We start from the raw sequence: 24850 nt of genomic DNA on the forward strand, positions 1-24850 counted from the left end.
GTGTTGGCCTTGTTTATCTTCGTGAGACAGTAGGGATCTCCAATGCAGGGACTACGTGGGATGAGAGCACGTGGGATGAAAGGTCTTGATCAGTCTGTTGAGTTGGCAGGTGTGTTCTTTAGTTGGATCTGCAGGTAACTGTAGTGCTACGGTTGTTCAGTCGTCAGTACACTTCTTTACAGTAGTCCATTCTGTTCAGTGTGATGGTGGCCCTCCTTTGCTGGTTTGATGACAATGTTGCGATTGGTCTTGAGAGCGCGGATTGCGTTGTGCTTGGGTGACATTCATGGCTGTCTTGCGAGCACAGCTGATGAGTCTGGCATTGACGCATCTCCTGACAGCTTGAGAAATAAACCTGTTGGACTTTAACCTGGTGTTGTGAGACTTCTTATTGTGCCCACCCCAGTCCAACGCCGGCATCTCTACATCACAGTTTCAAAATCTTCATCCTTGTCTTTAAATGCCCTCTGTAATCTTCTTCAGCGCTACATCCTAGCATAGATCTGCTGCTCTGTCAATTATTGAGAACATAATGTACTGTACCCTGCTTCTCTGTAAGATTATTTTTTTGTGGCTTACCAGAGAGAAATCAAAAGGTGACAGTTAGAGGCCCACAAACATACAGCCTGGCGGGTGGCCTAACATCACCTGAAACTTCGGACATGAAGTCTTTCGATCAAATAGTGGGACTGGTCAAAAACCATTTTAATCCCCGACCTTCATCACGTTGAGGTATAAGTTTCATTCTGCTATCATGGAAAGAGCGGAGATGGTCTCTGGGTCCATGGCCAGACTGCAACGTTTAGCAGAGCTGTGAATTCAGCCCGGCTTTGAGGGAAATGTTGAGAGACTGTTTGGTCTGCGGCCTCACAATACAAAAAAAAGCTGCTGGCTGAAACTAAAATCTCTTTGGAGGAAGTCGGAGAGATGGCCCAGGCGACTGAACGTGCTGAGCAAGGTGTGACTTGTTGTGGGAAAATTGCCACTTCGGAGTCAGACTTGGAGGTTTCAACAATACAGTTTTATTTGACGAAGCTTCGTGGAGAAAAGGCACTGGCACTCCGCAGTACTTTAGGCAGCTACCTTCTCTCAATGATACAATAGAAGTGGTTCATTTTTATACTTTTCGGACAATGGATAGTCCGGACATTAGCCATTTAACACATCGTTATAGCTGAGTAGGATTGATAGCTAACACATCGTTACAGCCAGACATATACAGACATTAGCTTTTGACATCGCATTGTTTCATACAATGGATACATTTCTTCTTGCAGTGATTTATCAATGACTTTAGTTTCGGTCTATACATATAGTAATTGGTTTTCCTGCATTTATGTATTCCCGTTCCCATCTGTGGCTAATCTCTTTATCCGACCCTATTGTCCTTATCCTAAAGTGCCCCAAGCCATGGCTGGCTTCCTGCAGCATCTGATTCCTGCATGTTTAACTTTAAATAACTGTCTGTCCTTCATGTTTTAATTTCAAGTAGCTGTCTGCACTGAAAATCAGTGCCTGTTTAATGTCTCTTTCCCAGGTGACTGTTTCTGTGCCAGGCAGTCATTTTATGTGTTATGTACCCATCTTTATGTTTTTCCCCACTTCACTCCCCACTTTTGGTTGGGATTATGACTTTAATAATCCCTAGACCAACAATTATACATTTATATATGTAGGTCAATCTTCTTCTTTCCTCCTACGTTTCTTCTGATGTCTTTGCGGATCTTCATCATGGGTTCTTCCTCGAAGGATACACTGGCTCCTGGCACAATTCTTGTCACCATAATCTTGCAGCAGACTTTTAGGCATCCAACAATTAGACAACAGACAATTACAATTGAAATGAGTTTGACTAATCCACGTAATAAGTAAGATTCCCAGGACCCCCCTACTAGCCATTCCAGCCAGTTACTTCCTTTCTTGGGTCCCTGTCTGAAGCTATCAAGTTGTTCTCTGATGTTGTTGATGACTTGTGTAATGTTATAAGACTCATCTGTGACATGGGTTATGCATTTATTGCCTATAATTGTGCACACTCCCCCTTGTGCTAACTGATAGTCCACTGCGTATCGTGTCTGCTGTGCATATAATCTCAGTTCAGCCATTTCTTGGTTAACAGCCTCCAGTGCTTTTGAATTGCTGTTTCCCAGGACTGTTAATCCACAAACAATATGATTCCTATTCTTTGCACTAATCACTCCTGCTGCCTCTCCCAGAGATAAGGCTCCAAGGAACCCATATCCCAGTGAGGATCCCATTGTGCCCGGGGCTTCCCAATCAGCGCAGAATTCTTTGCTGATAACCCGAGTTACTATTCTCCTCTGAATATGCCCCTTCTGAGGGCATGGAACAGTCAGTGGTCCTATTGTCCCTACTGCAAAACGGTTTGGGAGGTTTGGTGTTTCTGTCGTGTAAGTACCATTGAAGAGGAACACATATCCCTTCTTAGTCCGGTAACATTTAGTGTCTTGATTATGAGTTTGTTCATATTGCCAATTGTTCAGTTTACTTGACTCCCCATTTGATCCCACCACCTGGTAAGTATCAAATGGGTATGTCCATCTGGCTGAGCTTACGTGAGTTCCATTGCATTGTCCACAAATGAGCTGTCTTCCCGCGGTTATATTCAGACATTTCTGTTCATCACAAGTGCAAGTAAACTGTCCCTTATTAACCCGACAATGTTGACGGACACACTGCGTCTGTACGCAGGAATCATTCTTAGGGACCAAGGCATAGGCACATCCCCATCCCTGCCCCATAAAACAAAGCGGATAGCTTACAGTGTCTGAACAAGCTTTTTCTCCCACCTGTTGGAACCCCCTGCACACAGGATCTGTGGGGTTTACAAGTGCCACACATCTCCCCTGTATACCTCTTTTATATTTGCCAATTTGTCCCTTACAGGGTGCATCTGATGTATCTACTGTATATAAGTCATGAGGGGTCCACCTAGGCATGGCTACAAATAGGGCTTCTACCGATTGTGCTAACGGGTAACATACAGTTCGATTCCCGTGTAAATGTATGTGAGCTTTGTAAAACAAGTTATCCTCCAATCCAGTTAAATTTACAGTCACGACAACGCAAAGTAGTACAGTTACATACGCGATTACATACATATTCGCAACGATCAAATATCAAACCTAACACTATAATTCATATAATCTTTACAAGTTATATTATCTATTAATCCGGGCGCGCCAGTTGTTCTTGCTTGCAGTCTTTGCCTGTGTTGAGGAAAGCAGTTCTGTTAGTTCATCAATTTAGTTACTCATTTGTTCCCTTGTGTAATTTTAGCTGTGTCCAATGTTTCCATGTACCTTTCCCTCTTATGTCTAGACAGGCACAGTTATCTCCACTAATTATAACTTCATATGGCCCATTCCATTTTGGTGCAAACCCTGGTTTGTCAGGTAGTGTTTTCACTAGGATGCGACTTCCCGCTGTTGGGACGTCAGGGAGCATTTCAAGCTCTCTCTCTGCGGCTTTTATTTCCTGATTGTCTTTTGCCAATTTGTGCATCCCTTTGAGTTGAGTGTTTAGTTCCAAAACATATCTCCTGATTTTATTTTTTAGTGGACCTACATCAGTCCCACCTGTTATGATGCTTTCTGGTAATTGCATCGTTCGTCCTGCCATTAGTTCATAAGGGGTTAATCCAGTTGCCCGGTTTGTGGTAGCTCTTAATCTCATTAGTATAGTGGGCAATACCTCTGTCCACATTTTCCCCGATGTTTGTATGGCTTTAGCTAGTGCATTATACAGTTAACTACATATCCCCCTTCCATAGAAAGCTTGGTGTGAATTAAATAACACTTCGTACTGGCCTTTTTTGGCTGCAGCTGGACATCCATTCATTTGTATGTAATCTTATCAAAAGACATCGCTTTCCCCATTAAAATCACATGCCATACAGCTCCGATCTTTGCATGATGTACTCTTACACTATATCTAATTTGATCATTTGTTTGCGTGCAAGCGCCGCACCACAGTACTTCACAAAATAATTATGTTTTTATCAATACACAATATATAGTATATAAATATATCATACAAAGTTGGTTAAGGCTTTTCAGGATTTGATTTTATTCTCGGGTCTATATGGCAGTGCGATACTGTACAATAAAAATAATCAAGTGGCAGTTGTATCATACCACTTTACACATCGTAACCGTGATATCCAAACCCTTTTAATTCAAGCCGTTTCCATTTTTAAACTGAGCTCCAGATCAAAACCCCCGCACTCTAGGGAAATAACAGGCGCCAAATCAAAATCAAAGTAGGTACAATACATACTAGTTAATTGATTAGAAACATTTTGGTTTGATTCTTAACTGGCTAGATTTTAAGCTTTGCAGTGTTTTTATATTTGACAAACCTTGAACAATAGATGGCACATGAAATTCCAACGGCAGTACATAGTTTTAACCGGTTACAGAATACTAAACTATCAGACGTTCATAAATCGCCATATCCTGCGGACCTTAACACTGCATTTCACTGACTTGATATACTTTAAACTGACTCATAGACAATATATTTACCTCATTCTTTTGTTCCTGCTTTTCTACCTTTCCACAAAATTACTTATTTTCTTCTCTTAACTTTTCAACTAACTCTTACAATTTCTACTTCAAGACAAAGGAAAGAGCACATGATTCCTTCCAAGGTTTAAATCCTTTCTTAAATTTCAATTTACTTTCCAATTTTTATTTAAACTCTTTATCAAACCCACTGTTGTAAAATCACAATTAGGGTAAGAACATTAAAACATTAAAGCAAACAACAACAAAACATCCACACAACCATTTTGTTTAAACACACACATAGACACACATGGAAACTTCCAACATTCATTCAAACTTAACATTTTAAACTGGGATGTAAGTAAAACATTTAAAGAGAATACAGAATGTTGATTAAGACAGTCGTTTTTATTTTTCTTTCTTCCAAACTGTAATTAAACTCAAAACAGAAGTAAATTCAAGAAATCTTATCACTTTAATCTTTATCAGTTTTAATACTCCCCCAGTCCCCCAAGGTGCAAAGCACTGCACCCACTGCCTGCAACAAACACTCCACAGGAACAAACAGGCTTCAGCTCCTGCTCTCAATCTAATACAACAACAACCACCTACATTCGACAAGCTACCAGTTCACACAAACACACTGAAATACAAAAACTAAGATCTCTCATATCCACCTCCAGGTATGCCACTAGCCCACTCTACCAACTCATCGTAATCCTGGGACATAATCACTCCCATTTTTAGGATGACCTGGTGAGCGCTAGAAAGTCCATCCTTAAAAGTCTGGATGAACGCTCGATCTCCTCGACCTGGGTTCCCTTGTCCTGAGCACTCTTGATATACCTGGAACAACCGTTTCCTGTATTCAGAAGCTCCTTCCCCTTTTAACTGTTTTGTTGTGGTAATTCTGCTCCAGTTAGTGGGAGCATTCCCTAATACCCTCTGAATCTCTGCTTTAAACTGGGTGAAGGGTGCCTGTTGGGCATCTATCTCTGATGTTAGAGCAACTGTATGTGTCCACCGTCCCCCACTATAATCCTATACTGGAGGAGCGGCGAGTCCACCTGCTACCTGCCTCCACTTATCCGCTGGACAGGCTGCCCTGACCAGCTGGTGTACATCTCTCAGGTGTAATTGGTGTCCTACCCAGATTGTGTCTAATTCTTCCTAGAATTTAGTGTTTGTGCTTCTAGGTTGTAATTTACCCAGGGAAGCCATTATTTGCTGTCTCTCACCTGGGGTGAAGGGTTTATAATTTGCCTTTGGCTGCGCATCTGTTCCCCCTCAGGTTACTGGTGCTAAGTTGTGTTCTAGCGCTTCCCACTCCTCTGGAGGAGCAGTTGGTCCCTGTTGTGTGGACTCATAAGGAGGTAGAGGAACAGTTTCCCCTCTCCATTGCTTTTCTTCTAAAACCTGGTTTTGTTTCTCCAGTTCCCTCACTCGGGATTCTAATTCTCTAATCTTTTCTTTATCTTCACTCCACTTCTTAGTAGAGGCGACTACTTGCTCAATTAGACCAGCTAACTGATGTATTAACAATACTCCTATCTTCTTTGTCTTGTTTCTTTTCTTTATCTATCCACTTTCTCTGCTGCTCTAAGGTCTGAGAAGTATCCCAGCCATCCTTTTGCATCCTCTGGAGGAGCGGTTGGTCCCTGTTGTGTGGACTCATAAGGAGGTAGAGGAACAGTTTCCCCTCTCCATTGCTTTTCTTCTAAAACCTGGTTTTGTTTCTCCAGTTTCCTCACTCGGGATTCTAATTCTCTAATCTTTTCTTTATCTTCACTCCACTTCTTAGTAGAGGCGACTACTTGCTCAATTAGACCAGCTAACTGATGTATTAACAATACTCCTATCTTCTTTGTCTTGTTTCTTTTCTTTATCTATCCACTTTCTCTGCTGCTCTAAGGTCTGAGAAGTATCCCAGCCATCCTTTTGCATCCTCTTTATTAACGCTTGCCTGTCTGTCATGTACACTTCAATGAGAGAACCTGCAGATCCCCTTTTTATTTCATTATCTGCCATTTCGCAGACTTCACTACCCCCAGTCACTATTACCACCTTGGCAACGTGTTTTAGGCACCGTACGGCCACGACTACTTCCTAGTAAAGTGTGCTCTCTACCGTAGGGACTTCACTACCCCCGGCCACTAATACTCCTCTAGCACCATGTTTCACTACCGTCTCAGGGTTTCAATTTATACTCACAGCTTCCACTATTACCACCTCGGCAATGTGCTTCTCCTCCGGAGTCCGGCTCTAGGTCAGAGTTGATCAAGCTCCTTTTCCGCACCGCTTTACAACATTGACAGTCCAGTACCCACTTTACAAACTTTCATGCAAACAGGTGGCAACTCTGCATTTGTTCGCCACTAGAGTTTGATGTTAACCGACCTCTGCTACTTGTGCTTCACAATCCTAAGTGCCCTTGGTGTCTCTTTGCCTACTTCAATTCCTGACCATCACGTGGGGGATTTCCCCTCTTAACATCCGGTCTAAGGCTGGGTTTTTGAGACAGGCACTACCTTATCCTCTTGTCGGTCAGCACAAGCAACATTTACTTATCACTATCAGCAGTTAGTACTTATCACTATATCATATACAACAATACTTATTACTACAAATACCCCTTAAATTTAACCCCTTTCAAACTGTATTCTTGACCTTGTCTGACTCCCACAGATTCAGTGATCTCTATCCCGGCTTTCTGATCATGGCCAATTGATCAGAGCTTACCAGCTTACCAGTAATAGGATCCTAGCCGACTACGCCAATTGTTGTGGGAAAATTGCCACTTCGGAGTCAGACTTGGAGGTTCAACAATACAGTTTTATTTGACGAAGCTTTGTGGAGAAAAGGCACTGGCACTCTGCAGTACATTAGGCAGCTACCTTCTCTCAATGATACAATAGGAGTGGTTCATTTTTATACTTTTCGGACAATGGATAGTCTGGACATTAGCCATTTAACACATCGTTATAGCTGAGTAGGATTGATAGCTAACACATTGTTACAGCCAGACATATACAGACATTAGCTTTTGACATTGCATTGTTTCATAGAATGGATACATTTCCTCTTTCAGTGATTTATCAATGACTTTAGTTTCGATCTATACATACAGTAATTGGTTTTCCTGCATTTATGGTATTCCCGTTCCTATCTGTGGCTAATCTCTTTATCCTACCTTATTGTCCTTATCCTAAAGTGCCCCAAGCCCTGGCTGGCTTCCTGCAGTATCTGATTCCTGCATGTTTAACTTTAAGTAACTGTCTGTCCTTCATGTTTTAATTTCAAGTAGATGTCTGCACTAAAAGTCAGTGCCTGTTTAATGTCTCTTTCCCAGGTGACTGTTTATGTGCCAGGCAGCCATTTTATGTGTTATGTACCCACCTTTATGTTTGTCCCCACTTCAGACTGAAATACAAGGCATGCCCAATGAGATGAACCAGTTTTGGTGGGAAACAGCTGTTGTGAGGAATAGCTCAACTGAAGGTGCAGCAGAGGCCAGGAGGGGTAGTACAACACCAGGAATGGAAGCATGTTTTTGCGTGGGGGAGAGCACTCCTGGGAGACATGCCAGTGCAAAAATGTTACTTATTACAAATTTTGGGAAACAAAGAGTAATAATGGTCAATGCTGCCCTTGTGAAGGGAAAGTTGTTTCAAGTGGTGTTCCACAGGGCTCACTGTTGCTGCCCGAGTTGGTGGTGGAGGCAGAGACCCCAAACTCTTTTAGTACCTGGATCTGCACCTTACGTGCTGTAAGCTACAGGGCTATGGGCCAAGTGCGGGAAGGTGGGATTAGAAAGAACACCTGGATGTCCTCAGGCTGGCATGGACAAAAAGGGCTGAATTGCATTCTTCTGTGCTGTAACTTCTTTACGGTTCTATGTTTTCGATGCAAGAAAAAGAGTTATTTGCATGTTTGGTGCAGAGCAAACAGACAGAACACAAAAAAAACAATGGTTAAACCAACTGGCTGAGTAACCCAAATAAGGGATCCGAAGCTTGCATGTTAAACCAGGTCCAACTCAATGGGATATCACCACCTATCGAGATTTTCCTGATGGTCAATGGCAGACTCCTGAAGATGGAGGTCGACACTGGAGTGTTAGCCATGGTCATAAGTGAACAAGCATTCAGACACCTGCAGAAAAACCTGCAACCCTTGAAGATGAGTCATTTCCAGGACATTTTATCAGCCTGTACTGGAGAGATGCTGAAGACAGCCAGGATAGTTGCGGTACCGATCTCCTATAGGAACCAGGCAGCACAGTTGTTGAGAGCTGCATCGAGTTGCTACCAGTTATTACATTACCAATAAATGCAATTGAGAAATAAGACAAATTTCTTACTAGTTAGTATGTGGAATTCACTGATCAGAGCAAGTGGTTGAGGAAAATAGCTTTCTTTCAAAGGAAACTTGACAAGAAGAAATGTTTTTTTTAAATCATGTTTTGGTTTTATTGCTGCCAGGCCATCTGCTAGAAGTCTTTTTATTGCTCCTTCAATAGTTTAAATGCAGTTGGTTATTTTTATTCTGGGATTTTTTATGGCCCTGCACTGTTAGGAGGAAGGTCATGTTTTTTGGAGTTTTTCCTAGTGAATTTAAAGTATTTTTCTGTTTAGGCTGGCTGCAGCTTTTGGTTTTAGAAGACACCAATCTAAAAAGAAGTGTTTCTCTCTCTCCTGGTTTTGGAAATTCTGTTGGTTCACTGAAAGCAAGGCTTCTTGCCTTCCTGGAGACGAACATGTGCTGTTGTGGCTTGATCAGAGTCTCTCCCTGGTGTTCTGAATTCAAACTATTCTGGGTGTGTCCAGAGGGCTGCTAGAAGTTACAAACTGAGAAGTCGGGGTTTTCAATTCTTCAACCAAAGGACTCCATTCCAGTATCAGGTGAGCAATAGTCTTTGCTGTGTTAAACTTGTGGAAAGGATTTTTTATGTTTATGGGAAGTTTTTGTTTGATTGGAACATCTTAGATATATTTGTTAAGGGTTATACGTTATCAGGGTTTTTTTGTTTGTAATTAATAAAAGTTATTTCTAATTTTCTTACTATACATGTTAACTATATTCTTAAATAAACTTTGCTTGATAAAAGCCCGCTGGTGAATCATACCTGAAACATATCATGCTTATCCTCGCCAAATTCAAAGTGCAAAACTTATGATCCAGGTGGGCTTCACCAAACACTTTGGAGTTTCTGACCTGAATTATAACACATCCATGGGAGAAAAGAGAATAGAAAGATGTGCTGAAAGGCTTAGACAGGGCAAATGGCATAGGAGGAGATCCGTATCGAGTATAAACACCAGCTCACACTCACTCGGCTGAAAGGCCTACTTTACATTCAATGTAATTTGAACCAACACCAATGTAAAATCACATATGATCAGTTTTCCTAACAAAACTGTGGTTGCTTATCAGCTTCATAGTCACTCTGTCCAATTGGTTTTCCTTTGGATGTTTCTCTAGGATCTATTCCTTGGGCACCCCTCTTACTCATCTATGTGCTGCCCTTTGGTGACCTCATCAGCAGACATGGAATTAGCATTCTGCTTTTCTGACAACAACCAGTTCCATCTCTCTCATGTTTATCCTTCCGGTGCCTGTGTTATCAACCTGCTTGTTCCATGTCAAGTATTGGATAAGTTGCAACTTCCCGAGTTAAACATTGGGGAAAGCCAAGTCATTACCTTTGGTTCCGATCACAAACATCTCACCCTTGCCACCAATTCCATCACCCTCTCCAAAATGTCTCAGGTTCAACATGACTATTTGCAACCTTGGCATCCTATTCAATGCTCAGCTGTTTCTGACCTTCATCAAAGACTGCCTATGTCCATAGAATCCCTGTAGTGCAGAAAGAGGCTATTCGGCCCATTGATCCGCAACGACTCTCCAAAAGAGCAATCCACCCAGGCCAATGCTCACTGCCCTATCCCCATAACCTCACACTTTTACCATGGCTAATTCACCTAACCTACACATCTTTTGGACATGAAAGGACAATTCAGCATGGCCAATCCACCTAACCTGCAAATCTTTGGACTATGGGAGGAAACTGCAACACCCGGAGGAAACCCACGCATAGATAAGGAGAACATCCAGACTCCGCACAGTAATCCAAGGCCTGAATCGAACACAGGTCCCTAGCGCTGTGAGGCAGCAGTGGTAACTGCTGTGCCACTTCCATAACATCTCCCATCTTTATGTATTTCCTGACATTGATGCACATATCCAAACTTTGTCACCTCCCCACTATTTCAATGCTCTCCTGGTTGGTTTCCCATCTACCACAAACTTCAGCTCATTCCAAATTCTACTATCCACACCCATCCCATAATGTCCAGCTCACTCATCAAACACCTTGCTCACACTGCTTTTTAATTGGGCATCTCCAAACAAAGATGCACTTTTCCACAGTGCTACGCCAGATAGACAATAGTGAAAATGGGAGTATTATCACCCACAGCCATGCAGGAGACTCTATCAGTATGGTACACAGATACACTACAGATACTGAGTGTCTGTAATTTCATGCAAGGTTCATTTTTAAATGCCTTTCACAACCTCAGGTCACCCCACAGCCTTCATCAAAGCTTCACGGCCATTGAAGTAGTTTGAACTGCAGTTAGTTACGATTTTTAATTCATTTGTAGGATATGAGCATCATTGTCAAGGTCAGCATTAATTACCCATCCTAAACACCTTTGGGAAGGTGGTGGCAAGCCACCTTCTTGAATAACTACAGTCTATGTGGTGTTGGTACACCCACAGCACTCTTAGGGAGTGCCAGGTTTTCGACCGAGCCACAGGAAGGGTCACCAATATAATTCCAAGTCAGGATGGCGCGTCATTTGGAGAGGAACCTGCAGATATGATGCTCCTATATTCTTGCTCTTTTAGGTAGAAGAGGTCGCAAGTTTAGAAGGTGTTGTTGGAAGGGAGTTTGACGAGTTGAGACAGTGCATCTTGCCTATGGTTCACACTGCTGTCTCTGTGATGGTGTTGGATGACGCGCCAATCAAACAATGTTGCTTTGTTTTGGGTGGTGTCAAAACTACACTCAATTAGGCAAGTGAGGACTGACTTATACCTTATAGATACAATACAGGGGGTGAGTTACTCACTGCATAATTCCAAGCCACTGACCTGCTCCATTAGCCACAGTACTAATGTGGCAATCCAGTTAACCTTTATGTCAAAGATATGTAGGGATTTAATGTTTGTTGGTCCAATATTCAGCAATGTTAATAAAGTTTATTTATTCGTGTCACAAGTAGGCTTACATTAACATTGCAATGAAGGTATTGTGAAAATTGCACACACAATCGCCACACTCCAGCATCTGTTTGGGTACGCTGAGGGAGAATATAGCATGGCCAATGCACCTAACCAGCACGTCTTTCGGGCTGTGGGAGGAAACTGGAGTCGATTTGGTCAGGATACCAATGAAAATGTCTCTTCAAAATAATGCTATGATATTTTCATCTCCGACTAAAAGGGCAGACGAGGCCTTAGCTCCTAAAAGATACAACTAGGCAGAACAGCAGAAAACATTTCACAATAAACAAAAATTTCAAAATTTTCATCTTTTGTTTTTATAAGAACATATTCTGTACAAAGTCCAGGCGCTATTGAGTGTCTCTTGAAGAGCTGCTGCTTCCCCAAGACCTGGTGACATTGAGATTACAGTGGTATGGTGGAATGGTCCCTCATATCTGTACAGGTGAGAAAAAAGACAAGTTAAAAATGGACACCTCTTACTTGTACTTAAATGGTGCCTCTAATAAAGGAAAATGTTCCCAAGATGCTTCACAAAGAGCCATGGAAAAAACAAACGCGAGCCAAAGGGGAAAGATTAGGAGCGGTGACAAAATACTCAACCAAAGTTGAGTTTTAAGCAGGAAAGTTGGAGCTTAGGGAGGGAACGCCAGGGTGAGCCAAAGGCAGCTGAAGTCATGGCTACTGTTAGAAAGGAGATGGGATGCACAAATGTCAGAGTCTACGGAACAGAAAGTTCAGAGATTGTAGCACTAGAAGAGATTAGGGATGAGGGAATGGCTATACAAGATAGATATTTACACTTAAGGATTCAAACAAAAACACAACCAGTCAGGATAAAATCAAAAACATCTGTTAGAGATGAGGGGGAGAAAAAAGCACAATGAGTTTGTTCACTACAGTATTTTCTCAAGATGTATTTTTTTTTAAACTCTATTTGTCAGTAACTAGTATTTAGAATCAGATATGCCTCTCTTCTGCTCCAATTCTTTCCGCATTTATTCTAAAGGTGCTGACTTGCACTTCAGCACAATCCCAGATGGGCGCAGCTCCCCACTATGTATTATAGAACATAGAACATAGAACATTACAGCGCAGAACAGGCCCTTCGGCCCACGATGTTGCACCGACCAGTTAAAAAAAAAAAACTGTGACCCTCCAACCTAAACCAATTTCTTTTCGTCCATGAACCTATCTACGGATCTCTTAAACGCCCCCAAACTAGGCGCATTTACTACTGATGCTGGCAGGGCATTCCAATCCCTCACCACCCTCTGGGTAAAGAACCTACCCCTGACATCGGTTCTATAACTACCCCCCCTCAATTTAAAGCCATGCCCCCTCGTGCTGGATTTCTCCATCAGAGGAAAAAGGCTATCACTATCCACCCTATCTAAACCTCTAATCATCTTATATGTTTCAATAAGATCCCCTCTTAGCCGCCGCCTTTCCAGCGAAAACAATCCCAAATCCCTCAGCCTCTCCTCATAGGATCTCCCCTCCATACCAGGCAACATCCTGGTAAACCTCCTCTGCACCCTCTCCAAAGCCTCCACATCCTTCCTGTAATGTGGGGACCAGAACTGCACACAGTACTCCAAGTGCGGCCGCACCAGAGTTGTGTACAGTTGCAACATAACGCTACGACTCCTAAATTCAATCCCCCTACCAATAAACGCCAAGACACCATATGCCTTCTTAACAACCTTATCTACTTGATTCCCAACTTTCAGGGATCTATGCACACATACACCTAGATCCCTCTGCTCCTCCACACTATTCAAAGTCCTCCCGTTAGCCCTATACTCAACACATCTGTTATTCCTACCAAAGTGAATTACCTCACACTTCTCCGCATTAAACTCCATCCGCCACCTCTCGGCCCAACTTTGCAACCTGTCTAAGTCTTCCTGCAAACTACGACACCCTTCCTCACTGTCTACCACACCACCGACTTTGGTGTCATCAGCAAATTTGCTAATCCACCCAACTATACCCTCATCCAGATCATTAATAAATATTACAAACAGCAGTGGCCCCAAAACAGATCCCTGAGGTACACCACTTGTAACCGCACTCCATGATGAATATTTACTATCAACCACCACCCTCTGTTTCCTATCCGCTAGCCAATTCCTGATCCAATTTCCTAGATAACCCCCAATCCCATACATCTGCATTTTCTGCAGAAGCCTACCATGGTGAACCTTATCAAACGCCTTACTAAAATCCATATATACCACGTCCACTGCCTTGCCCCCATCCACCTCCTTGGTCACTTTCTCAAAAAACTCAATAAGGTTAGTAAGGCACGACCTACCTGCCACAAAACCATGCTGACTATCACCTATCAATTCATTACTCTCCAAATAACTATAAATCCTATCCCTTATAATTTTTTCCAACATCTTGCCGACAACAGAAGTGAGACTCACCGGTCTATAATTCCCGGGGAAGTCTCTGTTCCCCTTCTTAAACAATGGGACAACATTATGTGGCCATCTTTCACAGAAAAGCCAATGCTGTGAGACAACAGTAGGACATCTGACAGCAAAAGACACCACAGCCAAGTCGGCACTTGTCTTCACCTGTGATCAGGTGCGTTAGGCTTGTGCAGTACCTTGGTTAGACCACACCTGGAGTAGTGTGCAGTTTTGGTCCCCTTACCTTAGGAAAGATATTGTTGCCATAGAGGGAGTGCAACAAAGGTTCACCTTGTTCCCAGGATGGCAGGAATATCCCTACAAGGAGAGTTTGGGGAAACTGGGCCTGTATTCACTAGAGTTTTGAAGAATGAGACCTACAAAATAATTAAAGGATAGACAGGTAGACGCAGGCAAGATGTTTCCCCTGGTTGGGAAGTCTAGAACCAGGGGACAAATTCAAAATAAGGGGGAAGTCACTTAGGGGAGAGATGAGGAGAAGCATTTGTACTCAAGAGGGTTGTGAATCTTTAGAATTTTCTACCCCAAAGGGCTTTGGAAGCTCAGTCATTGAGTATGCTTAAAGCAGACGTCGACAAGTTTCTAAATACCAATGACATAAAGGGATATGGGGATTATGTGGGTAAAAAGGCTTTGAAGTGAATGATCAACCATAATCATACTGAATGGTGGAGCAGGCTCGATGGGCTCCTGCTCTAATGTTGGGGCACAGAGGCCATTTACCAACTCTCCGTTAGCCAATGAGGAATCAACTATCGCGAGCATTGATCTGGGCCAGCCTGATGTGATTGGTTCAGGCCCTTACCAGGAGGTGGATTTACCTAATGTGTTGTCAGTGCTGCATTGAATTTTCTTGTCCACTGTCATATCTCCCCCCCTCATCAAACAGCATCGTACATCATTATCTTCTGGAAAGAGGACAAGCCCCTAGCCCCATGCTCTTGTTACATTTTAACTGGGAAGATGGTGAGGGGCAGCTATCTCTGATTTGAGCCCCCTCCTCCACTCCAGTTCTATTTACAGTAGTCTATTTCAAATATCACTGGCAATATGAAATGGCACTGAACAACCCATCAGGATTGCTAACCCGTTATCCCAACTAGCACTGCTATTGTGAATTAAACACTAAGATTAAAGCAAAATGCTGGAATCTGAAACAAAAACAGGAAATGCTGGAAAATCTTAGCAGGTCTAACAGCATCTGTGGAGAGAGAATAGAGCCAACGTTTCAAGCACTTAAAACATTTTGGCTCTATTCTCTCGCCACAAATGCTGTCAGGCCTGCTGAGATTTTCCAGCATTTTCTGTTTTGGCTGCTATTGTGAATGTGGTTTGCAGTTGGACACTTCCATCCCTTTTAGACACAGTGACTGACAACAGTCACAGAGCTGGCACAAGAGATAAATTTAGTGAAGAAAAAACTACAAGTGCATTTAAAAACAGCGCACAGCTTTTAAAACATAAATAGTAAATTTTTCTGTGATCCAAGCAGTAAAACTCATCTTGCTTTACGACTACTTTTAAAAGATAGGAACAGTGTGCTATTTGGTTCATCTCTGTTAGGGGAAATGCAGTTAGTCTGAGTAATGGCTCTGGGTTCCCATCCTCTGCCACTATCCAGTGATCCCTGCTGGAAGGTGTGTATGCATGGACAGCAGACAACTCAGCTCTGATGTCATTCAGTGTCAAATATGCTATTCCTAACCTCACATAGGATCACAAAACTGTGCAAAGTACCAGAGGGTACCAGGATCTATGAGACTGCATCCTAACATCTTGAGATCTCACACTGTAGCACCTTCAGAAAAGGACTATAATATTTGGAGTGGGCATCTGACCAGCCTATCTATAGCATCTTGTAATCTAATTGCTCCTTACTATTGACCATTTTTTGTGTCTTCTGCGAACTTACTTATCATACCTCCTACATTCACTTCCAACTGGACATTAGGGTAATATACCAACAAACCAGGATACTTTTATATTGTGTGATACAAGTGCAATTTGTAAATGTATTACAAAACCGCTTGAAGGACAACCTGCTGAGGGTTCAGTGCTCTTAAAAGAAAGCAGAAGCTGCTCCTTACCTTCCCCGCACATTCCCAGCTGCCATCATACATAAATTCCAACCCATAGGAGGAGGAAAAGTACTCCAAATCCCATAAAAAGAGACGCCACTAGGGAAATCAGCAGTTCTTTGTAGATGTCCCGTGTGTATTTGGTAGATGTTACCTCATATCTAATAAAACAATTCAGGAAAACTGGTCGGCAGTTGGATTTCGTTTCTGCAGCTCAGGCTCTGGTGGACGTACCTACTGTACACCATGAAGAACGAGCATTGTACGCACTAGAAAACCTCCCCTTCACTGCCTGTGCTATCTCCGAAGATATGGGGCCGGATTTTGCAGCCCGACTCGTCCCAAAACCGTAAAATCACACGCAAAGTCAACAGACCTTCCCATTGTCCGCCCCTCCGATTCCTATAGCGGACAGGGTGGTAAAATTCCAGCCATGGTGGCATTTTATGAGTCTGAGAATTCTACCATGCAATACATTGCATCATTGAGCTGCTAAGGATGGAGCAGCAGGAGAGGTTTCTTTGAAGATTAGATCTGTTTGTGAATCCATGACTACTTCCCAAGGTCAGAAGAGGCCAGCAACCACTAAAAATAAATCTTTAAAAAAGTGCATGCCAAATTTTACATGCAAAATACACATCTCAAAGATACACACAAAGACATATAAACATCCTACAACTCAAATCCCAATGCTTCACACAGATCCACAGGTCATTCACTGCCCATCCTGTGTTACCACACACGATTCTTCATGTGAACCTAGATACAGTGTGGGCAAGTCTTTCAGCAACGGAACACAATAGCCTCAGAGGCTGATCCTATTCCCATCCAAAGTCTACATGAGCACTTACAGGCATGGAAATGCTGACTCTGGACCTCCACCCCTTTCAGTAGCCCATTGTGCAGAGGTCAAACATTGTAGTCTCACTGCTCTGAGGCCGGCTAAAGTTTGATAATTTAGCAGCAGTGGAGGAAGCAAGAGGTGTTGAGGTACAATTGGGTATTGTCAACATGCACCAGAGGCCAGAGGGATCAGAAAACTGACGGTGCTCTCGGATGATGTCGCTGAGGCGCAGCAGGTAGGTGAGAAATAGCTTCTGTAGTATAATAAAGTTTGCCCTACAATAACCCAAAAAATTTAACTAAAATTTAACATTTCCTATTGATTTAACATGAGCTGCCTTTCCAATCTGAGTGAAACTTTGTGCCAAAAACTAACACTCAACAAAATAACTAGGTTGAGTACACTAAACTCAATTCAATAAGGAAGACTCTTTCATCCATTGCTCCAGGTTAGAACTGAACCTCAAGGTAAATGTGCTGACCCACTAGATCATCAATATAATTCATTAACCAGAGTCTGAGAAGGATACACAAAGAACCATGCGGTGAAGAACATGCCAATTGCAAGAAGAACCACTGTCAAGTGTGGGAAGACAGCAGGATTGACTGGGCTTGTATATCTGGTCATAGCCTCCAGCTCCTGAAAAACAAGAACAGGTATGCAATTAATACACCACAGCAGTGACACACACAACACTCACACTGGGGGTATAGTTCCACACAAGCCTTAACCACCGTGCACGTTGTCCAAGTTGCTCCTCTTTATGTATCAGGTAAGACAGTAAGTCTCGAGAAGGTGGAATTGTGGAAAGCACCATTACCAAAGCCAATTCTGTCCGCAGCTGTTATCCATGTGGCCATCAGGGACCAGTGAATAAGAATCACATTAATTTGCAAAACAGAAGGCAGCCATTTAACCCATTGCATTAGCAGCTAGCCAGTCTAATCCAACTTTCAAACACTTGGTTCATAGCCTTGTGGTACACTTCAAGTGCATATCCAAGTACTTTATAAATATTATGAGGGTTTCTTCCTTACACCACCTTACCAGGCAGATTCTTGCACATTTCCCAATATCCTACCACTTGTGTATTCCCTTGCATTGTTAATGTCCCCCAAATACATTACCTCACACTTATCCAAACTGAACTGCATATGTTACTGTTCCACCCACCTGATAAGTCCATGAATATTTTCCTGCAGTCTACAGCTTTCCTCATTACCAACTAGAAGGCCAACTTTGGCATCATCTGATGTATCATCAGGCTTATGCAAGTCCAAATCGTTGATATATATAGTCCGAGTCCTGCAGAATTTCACTGCAAATAACTTGCCAGTCACAAAAACACCCATCAGTCACCACTCTTTTCTTCCGGCCTCAACCAATTTTGATCGACTTTGCCTTAGTTCGAAAGGACTTTTACTTTGTGACCAGTCTATCAATTCAAATGGACGACAAAAGATCCACTACCCCCATCAACTCGCCTTGTTACATCCAAAATGTCAATCACATTAGCCAGACAACCTTACATTAACAAATCCAGGCTACTCTTTTTGTTTAACAATGTCTTTCTAAAAGACAGAAGTCTTACAATACCAGGTTAAAGTCCAACAGGCTTATTTGGTATCACGAGCTTTTGGAGTGCTGCTCCTTCACTCACCTGATGAAGGAGCAATGTTCCAAAAGCTCATGATACCAAATAAGCCTGCTGGACTTTAACCTGGTGTTGAGAGACTTACTGTGCCCACCTCAGTCCAACACCAGCATCTCCATATCATTTCTAAAAGATGATTTATTTCATCCCTCAGAATATTTTCCAATTATTCTCCCACACTGACTGACTGGCCTCTAATTACTTTCTCAATTTCGTAAACAACAGTACATTAGCAGTCCACACCTGAAGCCAGATGATTGGAAAATAATGCTCAGAATCTCCTTTCTTCTCTTACTTCTTGTAACAACCTAGACATTTTGTCCAGGTCTGGGGATTTCTCCACTTTCATAGATGTTAAACAATTCAGCTAACATTTTATACTCCTCCAACCTGCAATCTTTATATCATCCGCTTTAGTGCAAACAGACATTAAAAACAATACTAACATCCTTCATCCCAATGGTCCTTAATTACTCCTTCTTTAGACACTCTCATGACCTTTATGCATTTATACAAAAAAGGCTTTCGATTTTACTTGCCAATACTTTCCTTGTCCTCTCTGTGCTTTATTAATTTCACCACTACACGTTTATACCTCTCTAGGTTTTCCACAGCACTGAGTCCTCTGTATCTGTCATTACCTTCCCATTTTACTTGACCCTCTCGTTTAAGCCTTTGGTACACAGAGGGCTTTTTTAAAAAAGGAACACATTTGTTCTGAATCCTCATGAATGCCTCGCAATGATCTGGCACTGATTTACTTCAAGTAGCATGCATCAGAAATATGTAGCCTAGCTGAATTTTTCTCCCAACAGACTATTCTGTGGCAGCCGTCAAGACCTGGCCTCCGTCAGTGTCCGTCCACTGGCAAGTAATGGTGAAAACAGAAAGCAAATAGGTAATAAATCAAAGCAAAACTAAATCCTGCACCTTCACCTTAGCAAAAATGAAGGCAGTTTTGTATTAATCTGGGACTACTACTTGTTAGTTACTGATCCTTAAAGAAATCAATAATTTCTAAGTGTAAGGCTCTTTTCCTAGTGTGCATTACTAAAGAGTACTTAAACATTTACAAGGAATCTGTGGAAGAGATTAATGCTATGCATTAAGACAGTTGATAAGAACAAACATTCTTTTTGAAGAGTAACAAAACTGAAGGATGAGACGATCCCATGAGAGGTCTCTCATACTTGTGGTGGTTTTAGGCCTGACATCAAAGCACTCAATAAATACATTGGGTCAACACAATCCAATATTGCAGGAAAGTCCATCTCTAGTATTTTCAAATGATAGTCACATGAAAAAAAACTTTACACTAACTCGGCAGAAGAGTGGAGCCAAGTAGACCGAGGAAGCTTAATTTATGAAGTAACCGGAGGTACATCCTCTTATTGCAAGGTTGCATAATAGCTATATCATCACTGCAATAGTATGTGGTGAGGTGCAAGCTGGAGCTCAGAAAGACAAGAAAGAAATAAGACCCAAGGACAACAGAATGATTTTAGGAGCAGAGGTGATGGATGGGATCTGGAGTTTGAAGCTCAGCTCTGGATCAAACAAAATAAGCAAGTGGCCAAGTGACGGTTGCTCCTCCAACTCAGTATTAATTCTTGACTGATTACACTCATGTGAAACACACTGATATATTTTCCACTTTAAAGACTCTGCATAAATATATATTGTTGTCGCTTGGGTTCAATCTTCCTGATTTTAAACTGGATTCATATTATTGGAAATTTTGCAGCTTCACTGCGTACATTACAGATGAGCATTAACCCAAGATGTTACCTTTCCTCAAATCCAAAACCAGATTGGATGTGGATCAGGACCACTGACATGTTTGGATATTCATACAAGGGAGTAAAGGGATTTAAAATTAATGCCACAAGTTTTTCCTGTACTCACTCCAAAGCATATGAAAGAAGCATTTTTAAAAGGGTCCATTTATATAGGAGACCAGTCACAGGTACACAGCTTTCTTTCACAAATTCAACTGAAAATCTGTTCATTCAAAATTGTGGAATGGGAGAAGTTGAAGTTAGGATGCCAACCAGAGTTGGGCATTTTAACAGATGAGGCGAAGGGGAAACGATTTTCAAAAATGAAAAGGTTTTAAGCATGCAATTTAAAAGTTTCAGCTTTGAATGAAGAAGGTTCTTTAACCGCTTCATCCCAGAATACCCACGACATCACCGGGGAGACAAGTTCAGGAACCCCAGTCTGTCACCCTGCTTCTGGTAAACTATGATGTGGAGATGCCGGCATTGGACTGGGGTAAACACTGTAAGAGTTTTAACAACACCAGGTTAAAGTCCAACAGGTTTATTTGGTAGCAAAAGCCACTAGCTTTCGGAGCGCTGCTCCTTCGTCAGATGGAGTGTCAGATTCGTCATCTGACAAAGGAACAGCGCTCCGAAAGCTAATGATATTTGCTATCTGGTAAACTAGGACAGGACTAGCGGAATGCTGGGTGTCTCTCCCCAGGATTGGGGACCAGCGCGGAGCTGGATATCTCTCCCCAGGACCAGCGCAGAGCGGGATGTCTCTTCCCGGGATTGGGAACCAGCGTGGAGCTGGATGTCTCTCCCCGGGATTGGGGACCAGCGCAGAGCTGGATGTCTCTCCCCGGGATTGGGGACCAGCGCGGAGCTGGATGTCTCTCCCCGGGATTGGGGACCAGCGCGGAGTTGGATGTCTCTCCCCGGGATTGGGGACCAGCGCGGAGCTGGATGTCTCTTCCCGGAATTGGGGACCAGCGCGGAGCTGGATGTCTCTCCCCAGGATTGGGGACCAGCGTGGAGCTGGATGTCTCTTCCTGGGATTGGGGACCAGCGCGGAGCTGGATGTCTCTCCCCGGGATTGGGGACCAGCGCGGAGCTGGTTGTCTCTCCCCGGCATTGGGGACCAGCGCGGAGCTGGGTGTCTCTCCCCGGGATTGGGGACCAGCGCGGAGCTGGGTGTCTCTCCCCGGGATTGGGGACCAGCGCGGAGCTGGGTGTCTCACCCCGGGATTGGGGACCAGCGCGGAGCTGGGTGTCTCTCCCCGGGATTGGGGACCAGCGTGGAGCTGGGTGTCTCTCCCCGGGATTGGGGACCAGCGCGGAGCTGGGTGTCTCTCCCCGGGATTGGGGACCAGCGCGGAGCTGGGTGTCTCTCCCCGGGATTGGGGACCAGCGCGGAGCCAGGTCTCTCTCCCCGGGATTGGGGACCAGCGCGGAGTTGGATGTCTCTCCCCGGGATTGGGGACCAGCGCGGAGCTGGGTGTCTCTCCCCGGGATTGGGGACCAGCGCGGAGCTGGATGTCTCTCCCCGGGATTGGGGACCAGCGCGGAGCTGGGTCTCTCTCCCCAGGATTGGGGACCAGCGCGGAGCTGGGTGTCTCTCCCCGGGATAGGGGACCAGCGCGGAGCTGGATGTCTCTCCCCAGGATTGGGGACCAGCGTGGAGCTGGATGTCTCTTCCTGGGATTGGGAACCAGCGTGGAGCTGGATGTCTCTCCCCGGGTTTGAGGACCAGCGCGGAGACCAGCGCGGAGCTGGGTGTCTGTCCCCAGGATTGGGGACCAGCGCGGAGCTGGATGTCTCTCCCCGGGATTGGGGACCAGCGCAGAGCTGGATGTCTCTCCCCAGGATGTCTCTCCCCGGGATTGGGGACCAGCGCGGAGCTGGATGTCTCTCCCCGGGATTGGGGACCACCGCGGAGCTGGGTCTCTCTCCCCGGGATTGGAGACCAGCGCGGAGCTGGGTGTCTCTCCCCGGGATTGGAGACCACCGCGGAGCTGGATGTCTCTCCCCGGTATTGGGGACCAGCGCGGAGCTGTGTCTCTCTCCCCGGGATTGGGGACCAGCGCGGAGCTGGATGTCTCTCCCCGGGATTGGGGACCAGCGCGGAGCTGGATATCTCTCCCCGGGATTGGGGACCAGCGCGGAGCTGGATGTCTCTCCCCAGGATTGGGGACCAGCGCGGAGCTGGATGTCTCTCCCCGGGATTGGGGACCAGCGCGGAGCTGGATGTCTCTCCCCGGGATTGGGGACCAGCGCGGAGCTGGATGTCTCTCCCCGGGATTGGAGACCAGCGCGGAGCTGGATGTCTGTCCCCGGCATTGGGGACCAGCGCGGAGCTGGATGTCTCTCCCCGGGATTGGGGACCAGCGCGGAGCTGGGTCTCTCTCCCCGGGATTGGGGACCAGCGCGGAGCTGGGTCTCTCTCCCCGGGATTGGGGACCAGCGCGGAGCTGGGTCTCTCTCCCCAGGATTAGGAAATATTTTCTCACCATTTTTCCTCCCTTTGGGCCACGTCGCCACGGCAGAAGTGACGTCAATACCCGAGCGCCGCTGCCGCGCTGCCTTCTGGGTGTTGTAGTCACATGTTTTTTCACTATTTCGATTCGCTGCACTTTCCCGTTCTCAATGTCACACACCTCCGCATGGAGCATTTTCATCTTTTGTAAATAAGACGCAATTCAACTGAGGACGGCCAAACCATCTTTACCGAGCGGCAAATCAGTGAACGACTACGATTCCCAGCAGCCATTGCGGCCCTCGCACATGCGCACCCGGATAGTCAGGGGCTAGTCACGTGAGCGGGTAAGGGCCCCGCCCCCCCAGCAGTGGCTGTCAATCAAACTGAACTATTGCAGCTCCCTATCTGCCTGCTGGGCAATGGGGATGGAGACCCACTGGAACTATTTGACAAGAGATGATCATAGAATTTCAATCTTTCTACTAACGCCGCAAAGCAAATTAATTAATCCTTCATATATAAGTGTTGGTTGGTTACCCAGGTGGCTGGTACTGCCTTAACTTTACATAATAATTTAAATAACAATGTCTGCGTGGGTTCCTCCGGGGGCTCCGGTTTCCTCCCACAGTCCAAAGACATCTGGGTTAGGTGGATTGGCCATGCTAAATTGACCCTAGTTTCGGGGGGATTAGCAGAGCAAATATGTGGGGTTACGGGGATAGGGCGGAATTGATGTCAGTGCAGGCTCGATGGGCCAAATGGCCTCCTGTACTGTAGGGACTCTATGATTGGATTCTATAAATGATCAGAGTAACAAAAGACAATGCAGCAGTTGCCATAAGATAGGTCATGATATGGAAAATTGTTGGGCAAAAGGGGTGGGGAGTAGAGAATGACAGGGTCCCAATAGGGCAGATTCATCCCCCGATGTTCAAACCCAAAATCCTGTCGCAACACAGCAAGTACCACAGTCAGTATTTCAGATGGCAGTGGCTGAATTGCAGTTGTTAGGTCAGAAATGACAACTAGCAGCTCTTGAGACTACAGGAAAAGATCCCCGAATGTATGTAGAAGCAGTTTTAGCATGCCAAGCCTACATCATGTTGATAGACACTAGGACATCTATATCTATAACAGATTTAAATTTGCTCCTTCTAACTAACCCGAGTGATAAAGTAAAGATACTCACCCTGAGGAGGCATGTCCCGCCGTCCGACTCCAGTGACTCAACCCTGTCACTTGTTGGTGGAGTTACCGAGATGACCAGTACTGCCTTAACTTTAGACAATACAAGACTCACGAAGCCAGTGTCTCAGTTTAAAAATGTAACTTTATTTAGACCAGCAGCTGCTAGGAGATCATCAAAAGGGGCAGGGCAGCTCCGAAATCTGTCTTATACAATTCAAATTATAGATTTTTCTTATCAATTACTCCCGCCTTTCATTAGCTTTAAATCAATCATCTTCAGTATACGTAAATCAACAATAATACCTGACATATACCATAGCCAATCATATCTCACTCTCTGGCACAATGGCATTTTATTAGTCTGTAGAATCCAGAAGCTAAGTCCTGTCTTGGCTGACCCCACTTCCTGTGTTGCCTAGTAACCTCAGACGCTAGCCCAAAGTTCAAATGAATGTTCCCATGGGTTCCCTTAAAGGTCGCTGCCTAACCAGATTAATGTGCAGATGCCGGCGTTGGACTGGGGTAAACACAGTAAGAGTTTTAACAACACCAGGTTAAAGTCCAACAGGTTTATTTGG

The 24850-nt window shown here is 44.3% G+C and overlaps 1 protein-coding gene across 1 annotated transcript; it reads right to left on the bottom strand.

The window, feature by feature from the left end:
• Window positions 1-12115: 12115 nt before the first annotated feature.
• Window positions 12116-23239, bottom strand: tmem258 (transmembrane protein 258). The gene is made up of 4 exons (XM_078220580.1): window positions 23116-23239; window positions 17718-17827; window positions 16354-16505; window positions 12116-12259 (listed from the first exon to the last, which is right to left on the bottom strand). Exons 1-3 carry the CDS (start codon window positions 23116-23118, stop codon window positions 16379-16381), a joined length of 240 nt encoding a protein of 79 aa, XP_078076706.1. The 5' UTR covers window positions 23119-23239; the 3' UTR covers window positions 12116-12259; window positions 16354-16378.
• Between the last annotated feature and the right edge of the window lie 1611 nt (window positions 23240-24850).

This window comes from Mustelus asterias, chromosome 9 (genome assembly GCF_964213995.1).
Source record: "Mustelus asterias chromosome 9, sMusAst1.hap1.1, whole genome shotgun sequence".
NCBI classification, from domain to species: Eukaryota; Metazoa; Chordata; class Chondrichthyes; order Carcharhiniformes; family Triakidae; genus Mustelus; species Mustelus asterias.

Bases quoted from the DNA above. Each gene is read 5' to 3' on its own strand.
- tmem258 (XM_078220580.1), bottom strand. The intron at 16,506-17,717 runs GTATCCTTCTCA...TTGTTTTATTAG, and splicing joins TTCACCGCATGGTTCTTTGT to ATATGAGGTAACATCTACCA.